Genomic DNA, 24165 nt, shown 5'->3' with positions numbered 1-24165 from the left:
CCTCTTATTCTGCCTCTTCCGGGAATGACCAACCAGAAGGTGAAGGGGATCCAAGACTCCAGGCCTTAGAGAAATCCCCACGTCATTCCCCTCTCGTTTCTTCTCTCCCCTCCTCTCCCATTCCTTTCCTTTGCCATCTCCTTTTTTTCTTCCCTCTCCTCCATCCTTGTCTCCTCCTCCCCTCCCCCACCCCCTCTCCTTTCCTCCCTTCCCGTTTGTCCCCATGTCTTCTCCATTTCTGCCTCTTTTCTTGTCCTCTCTCCTCCATGTCTGTGTCCCCTTTGTCTTTCCTCCCCTTCCCTCTTCTTCATTACCCCCCGTTTTTCCCTCCTCCTGCCAGGCTCTCCCCACAACCTGGTGTCCTCCCCTCCCCCAGCTTTATCCCCTTCCTTCTCCTGGCCGGACCTGACCCTGTCTACACCCTCTCACCACACATTTCCTCTCTGGAGGGAAGCCCTCAGAATCCACCCTGGCCACCACCGTCTGCCACAGCTGCGGCTCCAGGACCTCCGAGACCACACCGTCTGCTTCCCCTCGGACCCAGAGAGGCAAACTGCCCAGATGAAGCCGCTGGATGCCCCAGGAGGTGGACGAGGGGACTGGGGTGGCCTCCTTGGGCTCAGCCCCGTTATCTTTGGGATCGAAGGATGCCCTCCCGCCCCCACCGTGGAGGGTGACGGGCAGGCGCGAGCAGGCTCAGGGCTCGGGGGCTCTCCCCCAGCAATCCCTGAGCAGGTCCATGTGGAATAAGGCTGCCCCCGTGAGCAGGCGCGCGGCGAAGAGGTGGCGGCAGGGCAGACGCCGGGCGGCATGGATGGAGCAGCTGCAGCGCGTCAGGGCTCCGTCCAGGAAGAAGTCCGAGGTGCCGTCCTTCAGGGCAAAGCCAGCTCCTGTCCAATGGAAACCGCGGGTGCCGTGCTGCCGGGCGAAGGCCAGCTCTTCGGCCACCAGCTCTGCCAGCTCTGGCCCGCAGGCCGCTCGGAACTTGGCCAGGGGCTCCCAGTCCACTTCCTCCTCCTCCGAGGGGCAGCAAGGCCTCTTTGATTCCCTGGGGCCTTCTCCTCCGCTTCCTTCCTGTGCGCTCTCTCCGGCCGCCAGGTACATCCTCCCTGTCACTGCCCACTCTGAGTCACCCTCCAACACAGTCCCCACGGGAGTGCTGCACGTGACTCCATTCCCCAGCCCTAGACGGCCCCCTGCTGTGTCCCCACACTCCATCCCCTGCCCTCCTCTGCTCTTGGGGCCCCCAGCCTGGGCTCCCCCTCCATCTCCATTCTCCAGGCCTGTCACCCTTGTGTCCCCCAGCTGGACCAGAACTACATCCTCCAGGTCCCTTCTTCTTTTGACACCCAACCTCACTGCTCGCTCTTCTCTAGTCTCTGGCCCTCTCTGCCTCACATCTCCCCCTTGGGGCCCCCTTAGGTCTCCGTTCTCGGGGACCAATTCCGAGGGCTTCTCCACATGGACCCTCCTCCAGTTTTTGACCTCCAGCCCCCTTTCCTTCTCTGCTTCCAAATGCAGCCCCTTCCAGTCTCTGGTTTTCAGTCCACTTACCCTCTCATCGTGCAACTGGGCCCCCCTCCAGGAGCTCCCGTCAAGACTGCTGGCTCTCTCATAATCAAACAGGGTCCCCCTCCCGTCTGGGGTCTCCAGCAGCCTAATCCTTCCATCCTCCAGCTGGGCCAGCCTCCAGGTATACTCTTCCAATCCTCTCAACCTCTGGTCCTCCACCTGGGCCCCCCTCCAGATATAACCTTCCAGACCCCAGTCTTTCTCACCCTCCAGCGGGCCCCCCCTCCAGTCTCTGATCGCGGGCCCTCTCAAGTGCTCGTTCTCCAACTGGGACCCTCTCCAGACACTCCCCTCTAGCCCTCTCACCTTCTGGTTCTCCAAGTGGACCCCTCTCCAGTCTCGGATTTGCAACCCTCTCCCCTTCTCACCTTCTACCTGAGCCCCTTCCCGGTCTCTGGTCTCCAACCCTCTGGCCCACTCCTTCTCTAACTGGGCTTCTCTCCTAAAACTTCCTTCCTTCCGCGCCCCGCCCCAGTTTCCGGTTTCCACACCCTTCATCCTCTCGTTCTCCACTTGGGCTCCCCTCCCCAGCTCACCCTCCAGCCAAGCGCCCCCATCGTCGGACACATCCGGCGCCGCCTCCCCAGCCGCGTCGGCCCACTGCATGGCCACCAGATCGCGCAGGCACTGTGCCACGCTGCGCGAGGGGCTCAGGCGGCGCAGCAGGCGCCGGCGGTGGCCGCGCACCAGGGCGCACGCGTCCAGGTCGCGGGCCGCCTCGAAGGCGCGGAAACGCACCCACATGTCCCGGCGCGGCGCCCAGTTGCTCTCGAAGTAATCGACGAAGGCGGCCGGGCCGTGGGCGCGCAGCTCGGCCAGCGCCTCGGCGTAGGCGGCGGGCGACAACGCGCCCGCCAGGCGACACAGGCGCGGCCACAGGCCCGGGTCCTCGCGGCCGGCGCCGCCCAGCTCCTGCGCCTTGCTGAAGAGCGTCTCCAGGCCCTGCGCCCGGCAGATCTGCACGCGTGCGCCCGGCAGCAGCTGGCGCACGGCGGGCAGCTGTGCCGCCACTTCGGGCCCGGCCGTGAGGCAGCGCACACGGCCCTTGACGTCGGGTGCGCTCTGCAGCAGCGAGGCCAGCGCGAAGCGCAGCAGGCTCGGAGTGCCGGGCCGCGCCACGCAGCAGGCGGCCTGACGCGCGCGGCCCGCGCCGTCCACGCACAGCACCGCCAGCAGATCCAGCGCGCCCTGCAGTCCCGGCAGCCGGTCCACCAGGAGCATGCGCGGGAAGCGCCGCAGCATAGCCCGGGTGCGCGATGTCAGGAAGAACACGGTCTCTACCACCGCCTGGTCCTCCACAAACACCAGCTTCACCTGCGGGCGGGGGCGGAGAGGGGGGGAAAGAGGTCAGGAGGTGCCCTGGGTCGCCCCGCCCACGATTTCCCCCCCTGGGGAAACGGGACTCCGTTCATTCATTCATACGTGCGTGCATTTCTGACCAGCAGGAGGCAGTGCAGGGGAATGATTAAAAACGCGGATTCCGGACTGCCTGGGTTTCCGATGCCGGCACCACCGTCTAAGAGCTGTGTGGTTTTGCCCACTAGACAGCCTCTCTGAGCCTCAGTTCCCCCTACTAGGAACTGGGTATTCCTTCCTTCCTGCGGTCAGAGGCACTCTAGGGCAGTGGTTCTCAAAGTATAGGTTCTGGAGCAGCAGCCTGCTGGGACCTTGACAGAAATGCATATATTCTCAGGCCCACCGCAGCCCTGCTGAGTCAGAAATTCCCGAGGAGGGGCCCAGCAATCTGCTTTGACAAGCCCTCCCGGGGATTCCCACGCGCGCATAAGTTTGAGAGCCACTGGTCTAGAAGTAAAACGCATAGACTGTGGAGCCAGATTGCTTGGGTTTGAGTCCCGGCCTCACCAACGCTTTTAACTACGTGACTTGAGCTCTCTGTGCCTCAGCTTCCTCCTTAACCTCCTCGTTTCCCAATTTCCCCTTCTGGGAACTGAAGAGTCATTCTTTCATGCATGGAGTGTCGGGTCCAGCATAGTGTCTGGAGCTAGACGGCCTGGGCTGAGACCCTGGAGCCCCCACTTCCTGGCTGTGTGGCTTTCCGCAACTTCCCTGACCCCTGTCTCATTTGCAAAATGATGATGATGAGAGTGTGATTGGATGGACGAAATGAATTAAAGCATTTGCAACATCGCCTGGCACAAATAATATTACTATTATTGAACAGTACTCACCCAACAAATAGTAAGTGACCTTGAAGTGTTCCTTATTACCATAACTATCATCCCTGCTTAAAGACCACGTGCTCGTGAAGGTCTTCTCTGACCAGCCCGTCTTAGCGGACACCACAGCTCTCTCTGGATGCTTCCGGCCGTGGCACTTACCACCCTGAAGCGTGTTCCATCGTTATCTGCTGCTTTGCTTATTGCCTGTTTGCCCTCCCTAAGATGTAAGCCCCACAAGGATATCGCTTCATTTAACTTTTGCATCCCTTGATGCTTTGAATGGCTCCTGGCCTGAGCCACGGCTCAATACGTCCCGAATGAGTGAGTGAATGAATGTGCGAATGTGCGGTGCTATCCACTGGAGTGTCTCTGGAGTGGAAGTTCGGGGAATCCTGGCTTGGAATCCTAGTTCTGAATCCCGGTTTTGTCTCTTCCTAGCTGTGAGACCTCCGGCGAGTCACTCTCCCTGGCATTTTTTTTTTTTGGCTGCGCCGAGCTGGCTTGTGGGATCGTAGTTCCCCAACCAGGGGTCAAACCCGGGCCCCTGCCAGTTGAAGCGCGGAGTCCTAACCACTGGACCGCTAGGGAGTTCCCTCCTCTGGCATTTTAGCTTCAGTTTCCTTTTATGCAAAATGGGAATATATGTCTATTTAACGCTTGTGGTGAGGCTAAATAGAGATGATCCGTGTCCAAAGCTTGGAATGATGCCTGGCTTGTATCAAATCCCAGCTACCGTTACCATCTCGCTTGAGTTCTCAGCAGCATTCAGTACAGTGACCCTGTCCCCTTTCTGGAACGTAGGTCTCTTTTGGCTTCTGTCACCCTGAAAAACTCCCGGCTTTCCTCCTTCTTCCCAGCCATCTCCTCTGCAGTCTCCTTCGCTTGCCCCTCCTCCTCTGCTCCACCTCTAAATGTTGCTGTGCTGCAGAGCTCGGCCAGGCCCTCCCCTCTCCTCTCTCATCTCTAGGCTCAGCCAAGGTGATCTCATCCAGTTACGTGGCCTTTAGCATCTCTAAGCTGATAACTCCCAGTTCTGTATCTCCAGGCTCCAGACCCACCTACTCACCTGTCTCTGCAGCAACATGGACCCTTATAGACAGCTCACGTGTCCCTTGAGACTGACGGCCCGAAGGCACCCTTGATTCTCACTCCCCACCAACCTGCCCCTCTTTGGTCAGCTGTCTCTTCCCCGATGGCTCCACCACCCACTTTATAACTCAGGCCCCGGCACTCAGGGCTGATTCTTAGCTCCTCTGCACGCAGTCCATCCCCAAATCCTAGCGGCGACCTTCAGAATCTGACCCCTTCTCCCCACCCCCACGGCCACTGGTCAGAGCCATCACCATCTGTCACCTGGATTATTGTAGCCGCTTCTGCCTGGGCTCCCTGTCTCTCCCTGTCCCCCACACTGCTGCTGGGGGGCATTTTCAAGACTGACCAGATCAACCCCTCCTCTCCTTAAAAACCTTTCCCAGAATTTCCCATCACCCTTCAAGTCAAATCCAGAGTCCAGGCCACAGCTGTGCACTGGGCGATCAGGCCCTTGGGCCTCATCTCTGTCCCTCTTGTCTGCCTTGGCCTCAGCCACTCTGGCCTCATTATTTTTGCACAAAAGCCACTTAATGGGGTAGGGAGATTAGCAGCGATGAGCTAGGGTCCCCTATACCAGGCAGACGGCTAAGACTGTTTCAGCCAGGCCCTGCAGAGCTGACCCACAGCTGCAGAACCAGGACTGGAATACAGTTTAAACACAGATCTCTCCACAAACCATTCTGCCATAATTGGACCTCGTCCTATGAAACCAGTTAGAATGCAATGCACAGTTCTCCACTTTCAAGACCAAAAAAAAAAAAACAAAAACAAAACCCAAAAAGCCAACAACAACAAACAAACTCTATTAAGAAAAATAAAAAGTCCAGTGGAGTCCAAAAAGAGCAAGAAAATTGCTTTCCTCACCCTAAAATTATACATTCAGCATCTTAAATAGAAGAGGCATTCAATAAATTTTATAGAAAAGCCTAGTCAGTTTACCACTGAACTGGTTACAATACCACCATCATTTTTTTTCAACCATCATTAAGTTTTACACCTACTATTACTTTATGATTTAATTTATCTTAGCAGATGTTTCCATCTAGGACAGTTCTGTCCAATACAGTAGCTATTTACATTTAAATTAAGATTTTAAAAGATATAAAAATTAACTTGCTCAGTCACACTGGTCATATTTCACTGCTCAACAGTCACGTGAGGCTAGTGTCTATGGGGCAGTGCAAATAGAGGACATTTCCATCACCACAGAAAGTTCTATTCGACGGTGCTGGTCTAGAAACTAACGTAAAGATAAAAGTCATCGGATGTTAACCAGACTTACTGGGGTGATCATTTCACAGTGTATACAAATATCAAATCATTATGTTGTACACCTGAAGCTAATAGAATGTTATAGGTCCATTACATCTCCAAAAAAAAAAAAAGGATAAACAACAAGGTCCTACTGTATAGCATAGGAAATTATATTCAACATTCCACGATAAACCATAATGGAAAAGAATATAAAAAAGAATGTATATGTGTGTATAACAGAAACACTTTGCTGTACAGCAGAAATTAACACAACATTGTAAATCAACTATACTTCAATTTGAAAAAAAAGAAAGTTTTAATAGGCATAATGGGTTAAAAAAAATCTTACATGTTTCTATAGTATTAGGTAAGTTCTTACCTTTCTCTCCTTGGGAAAAGGAATAAGAGAAAAGTAAAAACAGCAAAACGTATTTGCCTTGAGACTTTTCTGGAGTTGGCCAGCACTTGCCTAATTAGAAGCTGACTTTCATTCTTAAAGAGAAAACTTAGATTTCTGATCTTGAGTTTTCTTTCTAAAGAGGGCACATAAGCTTTTCTTGCACAGCCATTTGTTCATTAAACGGCATTTACTAAGCACCTACTGTGTGCTTGACACTGTGTTAGCCTTGAGGAGAGAGAAGGGACTGAATGAGGCAGGTGCAAGTCCTGCCCTGTTGGACTGGCCAAGTCTCCATGAACAATAACACAACTAGTGTTGCTTTCAGCCGAGAGGCCCAATGACTGGATAGTTAAGGGTTCCTGGACCCTGGAGCCAGACCGTAGGGATCCAAATCCAGGTTCTCCCTCTTACTAACTGTGCGAATTTATGCATCAGCTGTGTGACTTAGGGAAAGTGTCTGAACTTCTCTGTGCCTGAGCTGTTCCCATCCACAAAGGTGGGGAGTGTAACTGCATTGACCTTATAAAGTTGCTATGAGAATTAAATGGGTTAATCTGCATGAAGCATGGAGATCAGTGCCTGGCACGAGGTCAGTGTGTATTGAGTGATAGCTGTTATTATTATTATTATTATCATCTGAGTGTGGAGGACATGCTAAAGAGAAAGGCTAATGGGACAGAGGTTGGTGTGTGGTTGCTTGTGGGATCTTAGTTCCCCGACCAGGCATCAAACCCAGGCCCGCGGGGCAGTGAAAGCGCCGAATCTTAACGACTGGACCGCCAGGGAATTCCCAGTGTGGGGTCCTCTGACTGAGCGAGGGTGATTGCTGAGAGGGGACCATTATCTTCCTTATATTGCAGATAGGGAAATTGAGGCTGAGAGATTCCAGGTTTGCAGTAAAGGATTAACTCAGCAGGTCTGGGTTGTCCAAACCCTACACCTTCCAAAGAAAGGTCTGGCTCTTTCCTGACTCCTAGGAGACAGCCTCTAAGCCCTTGGAATGTCCTGCCCGACAGAGTGCTTTGTTCACTTGGGGGGCTTGGGCCACTCTAAATAGTCTCTTGATAACAACTGGTTTATAGTGGGGGCCTCGGGCTTGACCTCCGGAGGGGCTGGAGACTGAGGTCAGCCACCCAGGCAGTCATATCTACATGACCAAACCCCAATAAAAACCCTGGACTCGAGGCTCGGGTGAGCTTCCCTGGTGGGCGATACCCCATGCGTGTTGTCACACACTGTTGCCGGGAGAAATAAGCACTGTCCATATACCTCCACTGGGAGAGACCACTGGTCTCTCCCGGACCCCACCCCATGCGCCCCTTTGCTGACTGTACTCTGTATCCTTTCACTGTAATAAACTGTAACCGTGAGTATAATGGCTTTGCTGAGTTCTGTGAGTCCCCATTGAATCTGAGGGTGGTCTTAGGGTCCCTGACTACACCAGGGAAGTGACTTGCTCCAGATCATGGTGCTAACAAGCAGTAGGGCTGGGATTCAAGTCCAGGTCATAAAGGATGGTGGTGGGGGAAAAAACAAGGTGTGGACGGAGATGTGTGGGTGACACTGGAGGGGTGTGGTGACATGTGATGAAGGTGGGAGGGGGTTCATAAATGAATGAATTTCTCTACCAAATATTTACTGAGAAAATCAGACATGCCAAGTGCTGCTCAAACACTGAGGAGGGCCAATAAGACACCTCTGAGGGAAGAGAGAGCCTGCAAACAAAAGATGAATAAATGTGAACAGGAGATTTCACGTGTGTAAAGTGCTGGGGAGAACTAACCCCCCAGTTCCAAGGCATTAACTCTTTCAACCTCCACGACAATCCTGCACAACAGGTCCTGTTATCACTATCCCCATTTTTCAGATGGGGAAACTGAGGCACAGAGAGGTTCAGTTGCTTGCCTGGGGTCACACGGGTAGTAAACACCAGAGCTGGGATTTGAATCCAGGCAGTTTGGGCCCAGGGCCTGTGCAACTGACCACTAGACTCCTCACAAAAGTGATCGCACGGGCCTGACACACAGGCTTCTGGGTTGAGGCGCAGAGCGGATGGCGGGGCACAAGCGGGGATGGAGCAGCCCAGGGAGGAGCAGACTAGAGGATGGGAATGATCGTGAGTACCATCTTAGACACACAAATCGGTGGCACAGGGATGCATTAACCATAGACCAGATTCCACAAATGTGGACATCAGAAACCATGCCACACAACACTCCCTACCCACACCTCTTCCTATAGTCAGACACACAGCCTCCTTTTTCATGTGAACAGAATAATACTATTCTCTAGACTGTTCCCCCGCAAAAAATGAGGGAATAAAAATAATAGCTAAATAGCTAAACCATATAGAGCTTCCTACTTTCCGGGCACTGTTCCTTACACACACACACACACACACACACACACTCACCCTAACACAACAACCCTAACAACTATGATGTAGTGTCTATTATTATCCCCATTCTATAGATGAACAAACCAAGGTCTGGAGAAGTTACATAACTTGTTCACAACTTACTGGATGTTCCCCAGCCAGGAAATGGCACAGCTAGAATGTATATAAAGTTTTTAGTGTATATCTGTACAAATAAAATCAAGTGTTTAGCTGCTACTGTATCACCCCCAAAGTGGCTGGCCTGATGTAAAAATAGACTATTTGGACACAGAGAAGATTCCCTTGGGGAGCCAGGAAGAGGCAGGAACGCTGAGACTGAGCCACAAGAGTCCAGGGTAACTACAGAGCAGGGGAAACACAAGCCCCAGATTCAGATAGGGCTCTGGGAGACCCTCAGTGAAACAGCTCTATAAGCCTGTGGTTGTCTTTCTCCCTGTGCCAAGTAATGGTGGGTTTCTCCTGTCCTGGGCACTTGGCAGGACTGCATCTCTCTGCCCCCCCTGAAGTTCTCCACAGTCACGTGACTTGCTTTGGCCAATGAGCAAGAAATAAAGTTCAGCGAGGTAAGCCACTGAGATTCCAGGGCTGGTTGTTACTAAGGCAAAACCCAGGCCATCCTGACTGTCACATCTTAGGACACTCATCGCTCATCCCGAATTTTTCTTTTCTAGAGAGAAACAGATCAGTGTGGTACATTGGGACTATTGTCTATTTTTTATCTTCTCTTTTAAAATGAATTATTCAAATGTGTCAAAATTCACAAGGTCCCAAAGTCAAATAATAGAAAGCTATCCAGCACTGGGTCCTCTTCCTACTTCTATTTTCTAACCACTCTGTTGCCATTCGCTATTCTTATGTCCATCCACATCTCTTGCTGTTCTTCTAGATTTTCTTTATGTGAATACAAGCAAGCCACCTTTATATACTTATTTTCTCCGTTTTATACATACAATATACCATGTACATTGTTTTGCTCCTTGCTTTTTTTTTTTTTTTTTTTTGTAACTGAGAGATCTGTTCAGATCAGTTCCTAGAATTGTTCTCACTCTTGCTTAAAGCTACACAGTATTCCAGTTATGTAACCATTACCCAGGGGTGGGGTTTGGTTGTTTCCAATCTTACTTTCACGAACCCCAGTGATTAACCTTGCGTGGAAATCATTCGGCATCTGCGCAACTACATCTGCAGGATAAATTCCCAGCAGTGGGAGAGGGAGTGGTCAAAGGGTGAGTGGCTTGGTCATTCTGACAGATATTGACAAAGAGTCCTCTGCTGAGATTGTACCAGCTGACCAGTTAGTATTCTTAAAAGCAGCACACTCAGAACAACTTTCGCCTTTCTCAGAAGCCAATGCGTACACATGAGAGAGGGCTGCAACGTTTCTGTGCAAGACCCATCTTCACCCAGAAAGCCAGCCGGCTTGCTGGTTACCCTGGAGCCTGCCACAAAGGAGATGGGATTGGATTCCTCAGCCCATCAGCACGGCCTCAGGGCAGATTATAAAAGGTCTTAACACCTCCTTGGCTAAAGTAGCCACTCAGTCTTGCCCACAAATGGTGGTTGTGGCTTTGGGGTACATTCTTCTTGTCTGACCCCCTCCCAAGACCAAGTGAACGACCTCAAGGCAGGGGGTCCCTGGCATTCAGCTTCTCAAATATAATCGCTCCTTCAGGAAACTGCTGGAAGCAGAGAGAATAACACCCAGAACTCTTTTGCTATATCTTATAAGTGAAAAAAGCCAGGTGAAACGTCCGTGTAAAGGTGACAGACTGAACACATCCTGCTAATTTCACTCCTTCCTGACCTTCAAGTACCTCTATAGAAAAGGAATTTTTTTTAAAGTTATAGAGGCATTAGGAAAGGAGACAACAGGACCCAAACTTCAGAAGTTGGAAAGCAGATGGACAAGCTGACCACCGCTCCCCCCAACAAAAAAGAAAACAAAAGCAACCTCTCCAAAAAACCCCATCGGTTGGGACCAATAGCAGAGTCCTCAAAAGGAACTGGCAAACCCTGGCAGTGTGGGGGGGAGGTTAAAACAAAAGATATGAGGGCTGTTTTAGAAGCGGTTAGATCTGTTAAGCTTTTTCTCACCCCCAGCTGGCTGGAGATTTATTCTGTGGAAGCAGTAAAACAGAGAGGGTTGCTGGCCCTGGGGACATCGGGCCCATCTGCTGGCGGGGCGGGGGGAGTGGTAGTTCTGTGCATCTCGCTGATGGAGGGCCAGCTCCCCAGCTCTCTTCCCCAACATGGCTCCCAGAAGCTTGCAGCCTGGCCTTAACCTGCCAGCCAGCCAGGTGGTTGGAGTTTTCTCAGGGGGATTTGACCGGCCCCAGAGGAAGAACAAAAGATGCTACCATCTGGCACGCCCCAGTGTACAAAGCAAGATGCAAAAATGTGGGTGTAACGTGCTACCTTGCTGGGGGAGGGGACAAGGGGAAATAAGCTTAAAAATAAAGACATGCAAATGTATCTGTGTATAGAGCTGTGCCGTTCCATCCAGAAGCCACTAGCCACATGGGACTGTCGAAATTTCCATTAATTAAGTTAAATTAATAATTCAGGGGACTTCCCCGGCGGTCCAGTGGTTAAGACGCCATGCTTCCACTGCAGGGGGCGCGGGTTCAATCCCTGGTCTGGGAACTAAGATCCCACATGCCGTCCATTGCGACAAAATAAATAAATAAATAAAAATAATAAAAATTAAGAATTCAGTTCCTTAGTCATACTGGCCATATTTCAAGCGCTCAATAGCCACACCAGCTACCCTACTGGACAGCGCAGACACACATCATTTCCAGCATCACAGAAAGTTTCACTGGACAGCACTGGGCCATAGAACAGAAAGATATATAAAAGCTGGATAAGCCACTGATACTCCAGCGGCCTCTGAGGAGGGGCCCTGAGGGGCAGGAGGTGACAAGGGTACTTTTCACTACATACCCTTTTGTACCTTTTGAATTTATGACCATGTGAATGTCTTACATATTCAAAAAGCCAATTTAAATTTTTTAAAAAAGGAATAACCCTTTCACTGGTCTGTCTCTTGGTTTTCTAGAACTTCTTCATTTCTTTTAAAAATATTAAGGTGGGCCAACATATGACTCTGCAATCCCACTCCTGGGCATCTATCCTAAGAAAACTCTAATTTGAAAAGATACATGCAACCCGATGTTCATAGCAGCACTATTCACAATAGCCAAGAAGTGGAAGCAACCTAAATGTCCATCGACAGAGGAATGGATGAAGAAGATGTGTCAACCCTAATGACCTGATACCATGTTGGGATGCGTCTGTGATTGGTTTCTCCCCGGACAACTGCAAGGTTGTAGTAGCCAATCGCTGCAAGTGGCTATTTACATTTCAATTCGTGAAAATGAAATACCATTGAAAAATTCTGTTCCTCAGTCCTACTGGCCGCAGGGCAAGCTCCCAATAACCACGTGTGGCTTGGGGCTACCATACTGGACAGCGCGGAATCACAAGGTATTCGCATCACCGCAGAAAGTTCTAGTGGAGGGCGCTGCCTTAGGGGATGAGTTCTCTGAGGGTAGGGACGGGACCATATCTTGCAGGCGGCCGCCCCCGACCACCACTCCATGCCTCGATAAATCTTGAATGAATACGCGAAGGAATGAATGAAAGGCGTGAATGGATGAGTGGGCGGATGGATGAATGAATGAACGGCCCGCGAGTCTTGGGCGTGCCTCTCCGCAGCCGCGCCCCGCCCCCCCCACCCCCGCCTGCCTCTCCCGAGACCCCACCTTGGCCTCGGGGTCGGTGCGGAAGAGCCCCTCGAGCACGTGCAGGGCGTCCAGGACGCCGTGGTCGCGGCCCTTGCAGTAGGAGAGCAGGCGGCGCACGTCGGCCGGGGCCACGAACTGCTTGGAGATCTTGTTGGTGGTGCGCACGGGAAGGCAGGCGTTGGCCAGCAGGTGGCCCGGACGGAAGTAGTAGGCGAACTCGAGCGGGCAGGCCGGGTGTGAGTGGGTCAGCTGGCACTCTGTCACCACGAGGCGGTCCCGCAGCGGGCTCAGCTTGACGATGATGAAGGCCGGGCAGCCGGGCTGGGGGGACCTGCGGGAGGAACGACCACGGCCGCCAGTCACATCACCCTGCTGCCTGCCCTCGTCTGCCTTCTCTCTCCTTTCTCCTTTATTCTTATTATGATTTTTGAACATTAAGAATCGTTTCAAGGAGGGGAAGGGATTCATTAGGAGTTTGGGATTAAAATATACACAGTACCATACATAAAATAGATAACCAACAAGGAACTATACTCAATATCTTGTAGTAACCTATCATGGAAAAGAATCTAAAAAAAAGAATACATATATAACTGAATCACTTTGCTGCACACCTGAAACTAACACAACATTGTAAATCAATTATATTTCAATAAAAATTTTTCAAAAATTGTTTCAAGTATAGAGAAGAGTAGAGGGCCTTAAGAATATGCCAGCTCTGTGACCTTGGGCAGGTCCCTTCAGGTCTCTGGGCCTCAGTTCCCTCCTAAAAGGGAGTAATAATCATCATACCTTTCTCATAGGGTTGTTGTGAGGATTAAAAGAACTGATACCTGGAAAGCACTGAAAAACACTGTCTGGAACATGGGGGAGCACTGTACGTTTGCTAGAATTCTGCACCCACCACCCCCAGCTCAATTAAAAGTGAATGCATAGTTCATTATACTTACCTCAATCAACTTTAAGAAATAAAACATTTCATATACTCCTGTATCCGCTTTTGATTTAGTGATAACAACACTGCAAGCTGAGGCCTTCTGTGAACCCTGTCCCAACAAAGTCCCCTCCCTCCTTCTGACCCCAGAGGTAGCCACTAACCAAATTAGGTATTGAGCATTCCCACATATGTTTTAATGTATCTATAAACACATGCCACGGAGCAACTAAGCCCATGTACCACAACTACCGAGCCTGCGCTCTAGAGCCCGCGAGCCACAACTACTGAAGCCCGCGCACCTAGAGCCCGTGCTCCGCAACAAGAGAAGCCACCACAATGAGAAGCCCGTGCACCGCAATGAAGAGTAGCCCCCGCTCACCACAACTAGAGAAAGCCTGTATGCAGCAACGAAGACCTAATGCACCTCAAAATAAATAAATATTTTAAAATACACGTTTAAAAAAAAAAAACAGTGGAAGGTATGTTACCAGGTTTTAAAACTTTGTACACATGAAAAGGGGCTCAAACTCTTTAGGCATCAAGGAAACACAAATCAAAACCCTAGGGTGGTATATATACACAATGGAATATTACTCAGCCACAAAAAAGAATGAAATAATGCCATTTGCAGCAACACGGATGGACCTAGAGATGATCATACTAAGTGAAGTAAGTCAGACAGAGAAAGACAAATATCATATGATATTGTTTATATGTGGAATCTAAAAAAACGATACAAATGAACTTATTCATAAAACAGAAATAGACTCACAGACATAAAAAACAAAGTTATGGGGCTTCCCTGGTGGCGCAGTGGTTGAGAGTCCACCTGCCGATGCAGGGGACACGGGTTCGTGCCCCGGTCTGGGAAGATCCCACATGCTGAGGGGACACGGGTTCGTGCCCCGGTCTGGGAAGATGCTGCGGAGCAGCTAGGCCCGTGAGCCATGGCCACTGAGCCTGCGTGTCTGGAGCCTGTGCTCCGCAACGGGAGAGGCCACAACATTGAGAGGCCCGCGTACCACACACACACAAAAAAGTTATGGTTACCAAAGGCAAAAGGGGGGAGAGGGATAAATTAGGAGTTTGGGATTAAATATACACGCTGCTATACATAAAATAGATAACCAACAAGGACCTACTGTATAGCTCAGGGAACTATACTCAGTATCTGGTGATAACCTATAATGGAAAAGAATCTGAAAAAGACTATATATACGTGTGGGTAGCTGAATCATTTTGCTGCACACCTGAAACTAACACAACTTTATAAATCAAGTATATTTCATTAAAAAAAAAAACCCTAGGGAGAGGCCACTTTACACCAGCAGATAAAAGAGACTGATAACATCAACTGTTGGTGAGGACCTGGAGCAACTGGAACTCTCAGATGTCGTTGATGGGAGTGTGAAATGGTACAGTCACTTTCGAAAAACTGAGTGGCAGTATCTACTGAAGCTGAGCATGTGTCTCCCCTGTGAATAGCATTTCCATTCAAGATAAATGCCTGCAGATGAGCACCGAAAGATGTGTACTAGAATGTTCATAACGGCACCATTCATATTAGCCAAATACTTGAAACAACCCAAACACAGAATAGAATAGGAAAACAAGTTGTGATATATTCCTAAAAATAACGTACTAATCAACAATAAGAATCAACAAACCATTACTCTCCCCCCAAACATGGATGATCTCACAAACCTGCTGGAAGAAAGAAGTCTGACACAAAAGAAGACCCACCACATGGTTGTAGTTTATAGAAAGTTCAACAACAGGCAAAGCTAACCTCTGCTGGCCAAAGAGTGGACAATGGTTACCCTGAGTGGTTATGGGGGGGATGGTGGAGGGGGGCTTCTTGGCACTGGATGTAGTCTGTCTCTTGTACTGGGTGCTGGTTACATGTGCATTTTACTTGGGGAAAATTCATCAAGTTGTACATGCAGGATGTGTGCACTTTTCTGAATGTGTGTTATACCTTTTTTAAAAGTATACTCGGGGGACTTCCCTGGTGGTCCAGTGGTTAAGATTCCGTGCTCCCAAAGCAGGGGGCCTGGGTTTGACCCCCGGTCAGGGAACTAGATCCCACATGCCGCAACTAAGACCCGGCACAGCCAAATAAATAAATAAATATTAAAAAATAAATAAGTAGAAGTTTACTTGGGAAATTTTTGTTTTCTAGCATGATGTCGGGCGGAATGACAGCCCCCCCCCCACCAAGAATATTTACATCCTAGTCGCAGGAGCTGGGCAATGTTATTGTACATGGCAAATGGACTTTGCAGACATGATTAAATTCGGATCTTGAGATGAGGAGAAGATACTGGGCCCAAGGTAATCACAGGGTCCTTATAAGGGGAAGAGGGAAGCAGAAACGTCAGAGTCAGAGAAAGATTGAAAGATGCTACGCTCTTGGCTTTAAAAGTGGAGGAAGAGGCTGCAAGCCAAGGAAAGTGGGTGGCCTCTAGAAGCTGGAAAAGGCAGCAAAACGGATTCTCCCCTCAAGCTTCCAGAAGAAACGCAATCCTGCAGACACCTTGATTTAGCCCAGTGAGACCCGGGTTGGACTTCTGACCTTCAGAGGTGTCAGGTCACACGTTTGTATTATTTTAAGCCACTACATTTGTAGTTATTTGTTACAGCAGCAACAGGAAACAAATATAAGCATCCCACTCTATATATCCTTTTGTAACTTGCTTTTTCACTCCTCAGCTCTTCAACACTTTTACGTTTCATTACTTGCTGCCTAATATTCCACTCTGCAACTCCGCCAACTGTTATGTTGTCTCCAGTTCCCCCTTCTTACAAACAACACTTGAGCGAACACTCTCTTATACATCTCTCTGTGTGTGAGCAAGTCTGTCCCGAACAGCAGTTTTCAAACTGAAGGGCATGGCCCATCACCTAACATCAATTTAGGGAGTGACATTCAGCATGGCAGAAAATGAAAGAGCGCCGCAACTACTGAGCCCACGCGCCACAAACAGAGAGAAGCCTGTGCACTGCAACGAAAGATCCTGCGTGCCACAGCTAAGACCTGCAACCAAGACCCAATGCAGCCACATAAATAAATATGTAAAAAACAAAACAAAAAAAAGAGAATAGGGGAAAAGAAAATCAGAGTATATTTCCCTGATAATATTTAAATTGGCATCTGCTGTCTGAAAGCAGGTCCATGTTCCTCCAAGGGGAGGTGAGATCAGCATTTTTGGTAGATTTCACGTTTATAGAGCAGGGGTCAGCAAACTTGTTGTGCCAAGGGCCAGACGGTAGATATGTCTTGTTGCTATACTGCAGACACAGCCATGGGTGATATGTAAATGAACGGGTGTGGCTGTGTGTCAATAAATCTTTATTTACAAAGATGAGCTGCAGGTTGCATTTGGCCCAAGGCCTCCTAGTTTGCCAACCCTTGTGACATAGACCATCTGGGGCCTGGCATATAGTTAAGAAGCCTGGCTCCCAGGGGGTAAATGCCGGTAGCACACCCCACCCCCAAAATGCTCCTACGTTCTTTCTAAACAGTCCCTGAGGAGGGGGATCCTTCTTAGGATCCACCCTGAGAACCTCCAGTCTAAATACTCAGGAATTGTCTTTGTTAAGTCAGAAGGGGACCCTTGACACACCCCTTTTGTCCTCTATGCACGGAGTAAAACCCTGGAGCCTGACAGATTTTAAAAACCTACATAAGCATTTGAGACTTTTTGCCTAACTTAAAGTAACAAAAATAATGCAAATTCAGAAAAATTGAAAGTGTAAAATCATTCTAAATAAAATACAAACGTGGAGCCACCATGATGGTATCAGATGCAACTCAAACAAATTTCCAACACACAGCCATTTCTGACCTACCAAAATGGCAAGTTCATGGGGTTCTACCCAGTACATTTGTCTAGAAAAATTCACGGCCTTTGGGGAAACTCTCTGGTTTGACCTCTTTGGGCCTGGGTGTTTCAGCCCCTAGAACAAACCCCCTTTCAGGGGAGCTTCTCTTCTGCGAAGCCGTGCATCTCACCAGAGAATGGCATGTCCCCTCTGCGGGTTCCCAGTATCCCACACAATGGTCTACGGCAGCCTCAATAGGTCATTTCTCTCCATCTATCTGGGGGAATAATACCACGCCCCCCCCTCCCCCCACCCCCGCAACTGTAAACTCCACATGTTTTGTTTACTGCTGTATCCTCAGCACCTAGAGCAGCTCCTGGCCCCTGGGAGGTGCTCAGTTCAGTAAATGAACGATGAGTGAATGACTGTATCCCCCTGTCTGAAACCCAGGTGCCCAGGCACACCACTCATCACTCATCCCACCAAAACCACCCATCACAAGTCCTATCACGCCTTTTAAACTCTCCAAATCATCCACTTTTTTCACATTTCCATTGCAACCATCTTACTGTAAGTTCTCTCCCTCTTCACGAAACATCCTTTCCCTTCATCTAGTTAAGTCCTATTCATCCTTCACAGCATCACTCCTCCAGGAAGCCTTCCCTGACCATCCCCAGGCAGATTCCATCACATATTGGGGTGATGATTTGATTGATGCCCATCTGTAATGAATGCTCCCCACTGAATGTGGAGTACTCCCACTGAAATCCCAGCATCTAAAACAGATACACCCTGCACGTCGTAGGTGCTCAAAACGAACCTCTTGGATGAATGAACAAACACATGGTACCTAGGACCAAAATATCCTTAGGGTGTCGGCACATTCAACTCTTATATTAACGATCCATGAGTGAAATAAAGAGAGAGGAGAGGGAAGGAGAGAGGAAGAGGGAGATAGAATGGTAATTAAAAACATGGGTTTTGTGGTCAACCTGTGTGGGTCCAAATCCTGGTTTTCCCTCTTAGCAGCTGTGTTATCTTGGGAAACTCCTTTAACCTCTCTGTGCCTCAGTTTTCTGGAAATTGGGGCTAATAATAATAGTGACCTTGCAGGGTTGTTGAGAGGATTCAATAAGAGGATTAAATTATGTATATGGTTAGAAAAGGGGCTGGCGCCTGGTAAGCAGTCAAAAAAGTCGCTGCTATTTTCAAACATCTTTTTTTCTTCTATAAGTACCATTGCTAGGACTTCCTTGGTGGCCTAGTGGTGAGGATTCCGGGCTTTCACTGCTGTGACCTGGGTTCAATCCCTGGTCCGGGAAGATCCCGCAAGCCACGCGGTGCAGCCAAAAAGATTTAAAAAGTACCATTGCTTTGTTTTGCACTCCACTTGCCCATTTCTTCTGGATCTTTCAGGTTCTCAAGATCTTTGTGTTTCCAAAGGCTGGTGTGTGTTGGGAAAGGTTGGCAATCCTGTTCTAGCAACGGAGGTGCCGTGAGAGGCTGGGGGAGAGTGGGAGAGCGCCAGAGCTGGAGCGGGGAAGAGGCAGGGACGGTGATTTGGAGGTCACCGTGCAACCTCCAGGAAAGGCGGAAGGAGCGGCCGGAAAGATGGCCCTTCTGTGAGTTCCCTGGACCCTAGCTCCAGCCACCTGCCTGGCCTTTGGTTTCTCTCCTCCAGTCCATCCCCCATGAGACCCCAGAGGGTCTTCCTGCCCCCAGAGCTGCTCACAGCCCTCCCAGGGGTCCCCAGTGCCCTAGGATAAAGTCCCAGCCCTTGGACTCAGCCCTGCAGGTCTGGGCCTGACACCATGCCAGCCACGTGTCCTGCCTTTTCTAATATACTAATTCTCCAGACCCTGTCCTTGGTCCCTGGGCTGTGACACTGGTCAGGCCCTGCCTGAGCAGCTAGAGGGATGGAGGGGCTCAGAAGTGATGGGCTCCCCATCCAGGGAACATCCCACTGTCCACCCAGTCACCAGACCCAAGCCCAAGGCACTGCCCTTAGCCTCCGCCTGTCACTCCCTCCCATCCCTTCTGCCCCCTGGCTCCCCTCCGATATTTGTAGAGGGACAGTGCCTGCATGTACCATGTGTTTAAGTCAAATACTGTACATACACAAATATATAAACAAAGAAAATCCTTCAAGGCTCCACTTACTGGTCACCTCTTCCAGGAAGCCTTCTAGATCCACCCTGGAAACTCTCAGTAGAGCTGACCATTCCTCTTTTATCCTCCTCCATCTCCCTCTTCAACATCTTTCTCACTACTTTGGGCCATTTTTTTTGGGAGGGGGGTGTCTTTGTCTCCTACATTAGATCCTGAGCTGCTCAAGGGCAGAGACCTGCTCTCTGGGTTCCACACGCCCCTTGAAGAGCATGCACACAGTAGGGACTCAGCAAGTGTCTGTTGCTTTGCATTGGGTTCTGTTAACAAGGAGAGATTCCAGATTGGGCCTAAGCTTCCGGCAAGCTCTCGTGTTCTAGGTATCTGGGTGATGATGGCTGTTTGATCCTGTTCTGCTTCCGGATCTCCAAGTCTGTTTCCAGAATAAGCAGTGAGTAAGCTACTGAGAACCTAATTCTCACAATAAATGTTTAATTAACTGGTACTGAGTGCTCACCTGGGCTCTCTTCTGAATGACTGGCATGTATCTGCTCATTTAATCCTCACAAAACCTACGCGATCAATACTATTACTTCTTGCCTTTTCCCAGGGAGGCAGCTGAGGCCCAGAAAGGGGACGTCACGAGCTCAGTGTCATAGGCTGGTCAGCAGAGGAGGCATGGTGGGCACCCAGGCTGCCAGCTCCCTGGTCTGTGCTCTTGACTCCTGTAACAGCTCTCCTGTACCCAGCCGCCCCGTGTTCCAGGCACTGGGTAAACGCCTTCCTGCTCACGGTAACCTCTTAACAGCCCCACGAGGCAGGTACTGCGCTAACCCCCTTTCAGAGATGAGAAAACTGAGGCTTGGAGATGTGAAGTCCGTTGCCCAAAGAGACCCACCCAGGAAGTTGTGGAGCCGGTCTCAAGCAGCCAGCAGGCAGAGCCTGTGCTCTTAAGTGCACCCCTCTGTCCGTGGCTCCCACCCAAGGGTCTCCAACTCACACACAGACAGGAGCCAGACAGGCAAAACAAGGATGTAGCAAAGGATAAGGTGGCAGAGAGCAGTGGAGTCTGGGGCCAACCTGAGCGCCAATGCCCCGTCTAATTGGGGTGGCCGTGTGCCACAAGAGAACAAGGTGTCAGCCTCTTCCCGCGCTTGAAGGGAAGCTGGGAACCCAACATTGTATGGGGATTGTTTAAAATTGGGGTCACTTAAAACACCCCTGGCCACTTGGGTATGTTTCCTAGCCCTCTTGGATTCCTCAAGCCCTTTGTAGCGTTACAGTCGGAGGGAACTATTTGTGACCTTGTTCATATCATGTCAGTCTTCTGTCCGGTACGAAAGTTCCAGAAGGGCGGGGAATTTGTCTGTCTTGCTAAACTCCCCACTCCCCCAAGTGAGATATCCCTAGTTCCCAGCATGGGACCTGGCCCTGTATTTACTGAATGGATGGATTTCTTTTTTTTTTCTATTTTTGTCCTGTGGCTTTCTCTGCAGCTCAGCCTCTGATCTCTTTGTAGGTGTCCCAAATCTGGCTCTCACCTGTTTTTCTGGCTGGCTGGTGTCTCTGGTGCCATGTCTCCATGTTTCTGGAATTTTCTTTTTTAATGTCTCTTGGGTGCGTGTGTCTATCTCGCTCCCTGCCTCTCCACGGGTCTCTGTTAAAATCTCTAAGTGGAACCCACCCTCTGTCTGTGCCTCGGTCCCTCCAGCAAACTGGCTCTGTCTCCATCTCAGGAAGCTTCCCTCCTTGACCCTCTAGGCTTCTCTTCAAGGTGTATTTAGCGGTTTTAGTTGGCACCTCTCCCCTCCCAGTCTCTGGGGTGAGGGCTCACTGCCTCCCCTCCCCCGGGCCGCCCTTCCCCCCCAGCCCCCAGCAGGACAGGAGGCTCAGCTCACGCACCCCACGGCGGGCCGGCTGGGCGCGCGCACGTCCTTGCACACCAGCCGCACGTAGCTGTACTTGAGCACATCGATGAGAGTGTAGAGCGGGGGCGCGCTGGCCCAGCGGCAGCGCGCCAGGTGCATGGAGCTCTTGACGAAGAAGAGCGCTAGCCGCTGCTGGCACCATGCGTCGAAGAAGCGGCTGAACTCGGCCCACGAGAAGAAGGCCCTCTCCCGCAGCTCCTGTTCCTCCTGCCCCGTTGCCGTGCCGGGTGGGGGCTCCATCCTGGGGCGCCTGGGTGGGAGGGGTGGGGAGGACACGTGGGTATCAGATCCATCCCCTCCCAAGGCGTCCTGCTTCCTCCATTCTCGGCCTGCCTCTTCGGTGCTGATGCCTCTATCCAGGTGGGGCCTGGGGCGGGATATACCCGTTAATCTCTATACATGAACCTCTAGCCCATCTATGGACTCCTTCCACCCCCCTGCTTTATGCCTGGGACAGCTGGAACCTGTCATCCTGATCTCTAACTCCAGTTCTGGTCACCTCCTCCATAAATGTGATCCCTAGGCACGGTTGGGGTCCCTCTCCCAACATATGATTCTTAAACTCAATTGTGGACACCTCCTCGAATGTGTTCCCGGCTTCCAGGTAGGACCTCCTCCCCTTCCAGATGTGCCTCCTACATTTGGCGGTAACCTCTAGTGCCTCCATTCATCTGGAACTCCCCCTTCCATGAGCGTACACAGGGGCTATAACCCACATCCAGCTGTGCCCGCCTCTGAAGATGCTCCATCTCCGGATGTGCTCTGCACATCCAGCCATGGACCTCTCACGCCCAGTCATATTCTTCATGCACCTGTGGCTCCCTCCTCCCCAGATGTGTCTCAGATACTGGGCAGATGTTGCTCCTCTCCAACATGTGACCCCTATATGGGTTGCCACATCCAGCTGTGCCTCTGCTTCCCAGAGATGCTCCCATATCCAGACTTACTCCCCACATCTAGTATGGCCCCTTCGCGTCCAGGTGTGTGCCCCATTCACTTGTGGCCAATTCTCAGAAGTGTCACCAATATTCATCTGTGGTCCCCACCTGCCCAGATGCACCGCCCAGCCCAGCTGTGGCCCCCTCCTCCCATCTACATCTATCATCCTCCCCCAGATATGGGTCCTCGTCCTAGCATGGCCCGTCGTCCTTAGATGGACTTCATCACCCCAAATGCTCCCCCACGTCCAGCTGCGCCTCCCTCCTCATGAAGCCCCTCCCAACCGGCTCCAGCCTCCGCAACCCCTCCCAGCCCTGCCTGCCTTGGCACCTCCCATCCCGGCTGTCCCACCCAGCTGTGCCTCTCCCCTCCCCCAGATGTGCACCCTTCCCGCCCCTCCCCACTCACCTACCCGCCCCGGAGCGGCGTCCACATCCCACAATGCCCCGCGCCGAGGCCCGGCCCGGCCCTTGCTCCCGGGATGCCCCGCGCGGCCTCCCGCCTCTCTTCCCGCCGTGCGTCGCGCAGCGGCTTCCACCGAATCTCCCTTTTCCCGCCGGTCGCTCCGCAGACCCCCCAGCCACACCCACTCATCCAGAGCAACAGAAGGCTCGGGGCTGTTTCCCATCGTGCTCTGCGGGAGGGCTTGCCCCACTTTACCCCCTTTACTGGCACTCTCACGTCTTGGAGACTACAACTCCCAGCGTTCTCCGTGTGGCGGCGGCGCGGACGTCGCCCGGCCCCGCCCCTCGGCTCGGCCCCGCCCCCGCCCGCCGAAGTCTGCGCGCGAAGTCCGTGGCGCGAATTTGGGACTGCAGTGTATCGCCGAGCGGTTCCGGTTGTGACGCTCAGGACAACGGCGCGCGGGCTCGGCGCGAGGCAAGTGGCGCCGGCCGTGAGGGCCTTTAGGGTTGGGGAACGGCGTGCGTGTCGTAAACTCGGGGCTTGTGCCTTCGCCTGGTCGGCTGCAGAGAGTGGACGTAGGGGTCGCTGAGGCAGTGGGGAGCGCGCTGCGGAGGGGAGAGCGCGGGCAGCAGGCCGCTGGAGGGGGCGGGGCTGCGTCCGCTGGAGGTTCAGGGCCGGGTAGAAGGTAGACGAGGGCCGAAACCCTTGTACGGGACAGGGTCTGAAGAGAGGCCTGGAGGGGCGGGACTACCTGGAAGGGGCGTGGTTATACAGGGATGAGGGGCGGGGAAAAGGCTGTCGGTGGGCGAGGCCATCCGGAAGTTGGACGGGTCGGGGGAGGTGGGCCCACCTGGAAGGGGGTGGGGCTAGGGAAAAGTTTAACAGTGGGCGGGGCCGGGGGAAAGGTTGAAGGAGAGGGGTCAGCTTTAAGGGGTGAGCCCAGGTAGATGGAGGTGAGGCCAGAGGAAATCAGTGGTAAGAGCTAGGCTTAGGCAAAGGCCTTATGAAAGGTCTCGAACCTTCTGGACGGGGGGAGCTCTGGCCTTGTGTATGCCTGATGAGGGGGCAGGGCCAAGGGAAGAGCAGTGAAGGGGCGGCTGGACAGCGAGGAGGAGGCCAAGGCCTGGGAGGGGGTGGGGCCATAGTGGAGGTTAGCTGAAAGGTCTGGGCTAATTGTTACCTGAGATGGTGGAGGGAGGGCCAGAAGAGCTTGGGGAGGGAAGAGAGAAGGATCTTGAGGCCCTTAAGTGAGGGGGTAGCTTCAACGGTAAGGGGGAGGGTATTTGGGAGGAAGAGGGGGCGTTTGGAAAGGAGAACTGGCATCTGAAAGCTGAGGAGAATCAGTGAGGGGAGCCAGCAGAAAATGGGATTAAGGCCATCACT

The 24165-nt window shown here is 51.6% G+C and overlaps 1 protein-coding gene across 1 annotated transcript; it reads right to left on the bottom strand.

Annotated features, from left to right (window-relative positions):
* Positions 1–226: 226 nt before the first annotated feature.
* ZSWIM9 (zinc finger SWIM-type containing 9) lies at positions 227–22630 on the bottom strand. Its single transcript, XM_033846415.2, has 3 exons — positions 21413–22630; positions 12661–12973; positions 227–2886 (listed from the first exon to the last, which is right to left on the bottom strand). The coding sequence occupies exons 1-3, from the start codon at positions 21676–21678 to the stop codon at positions 697–699; spliced, it is 2769 nt and encodes a 922-aa protein (XP_033702306.1). The 5' UTR covers positions 21679–22630; the 3' UTR covers positions 227–696.
* Positions 22631–24165: the final 1535 nt, after the last annotated feature.

This window comes from Tursiops truncatus, chromosome 19 (assembly GCF_011762595.2).
Source record: "Tursiops truncatus isolate mTurTru1 chromosome 19, mTurTru1.mat.Y, whole genome shotgun sequence".
NCBI classification, from domain to species: domain Eukaryota; kingdom Metazoa; phylum Chordata; class Mammalia; order Artiodactyla; family Delphinidae; genus Tursiops; species Tursiops truncatus.
The sequence above is the reverse complement of the archived record's forward strand: the minus strand, read 5'-3'. Positions and strand labels throughout refer to the sequence as shown.

Bases quoted from the DNA above. Each gene is read 5' to 3' on its own strand.
- ZSWIM9 (XM_033846415.2), bottom strand. From the start codon at position 21,678: ATGGAGCCCCCACCCGGCACGGCAACGGGGCAGGAGGAACAGGAGCTG. The intron at 12,974-21,412 runs GTGCGTGAGCTG...TTCCTCCCGCAG, and splicing joins CCCAGCCGGCCCGCCGTGGG to GTCCCCCCAGCCCGGCTGCC. The intron at 2,887-12,660 runs GTGGGGTCTCGG...CCCCGCCCGCAG, and splicing joins GCACCGACCCCGAGGCCAAG to GTGAAGCTGGTGTTTGTGGA.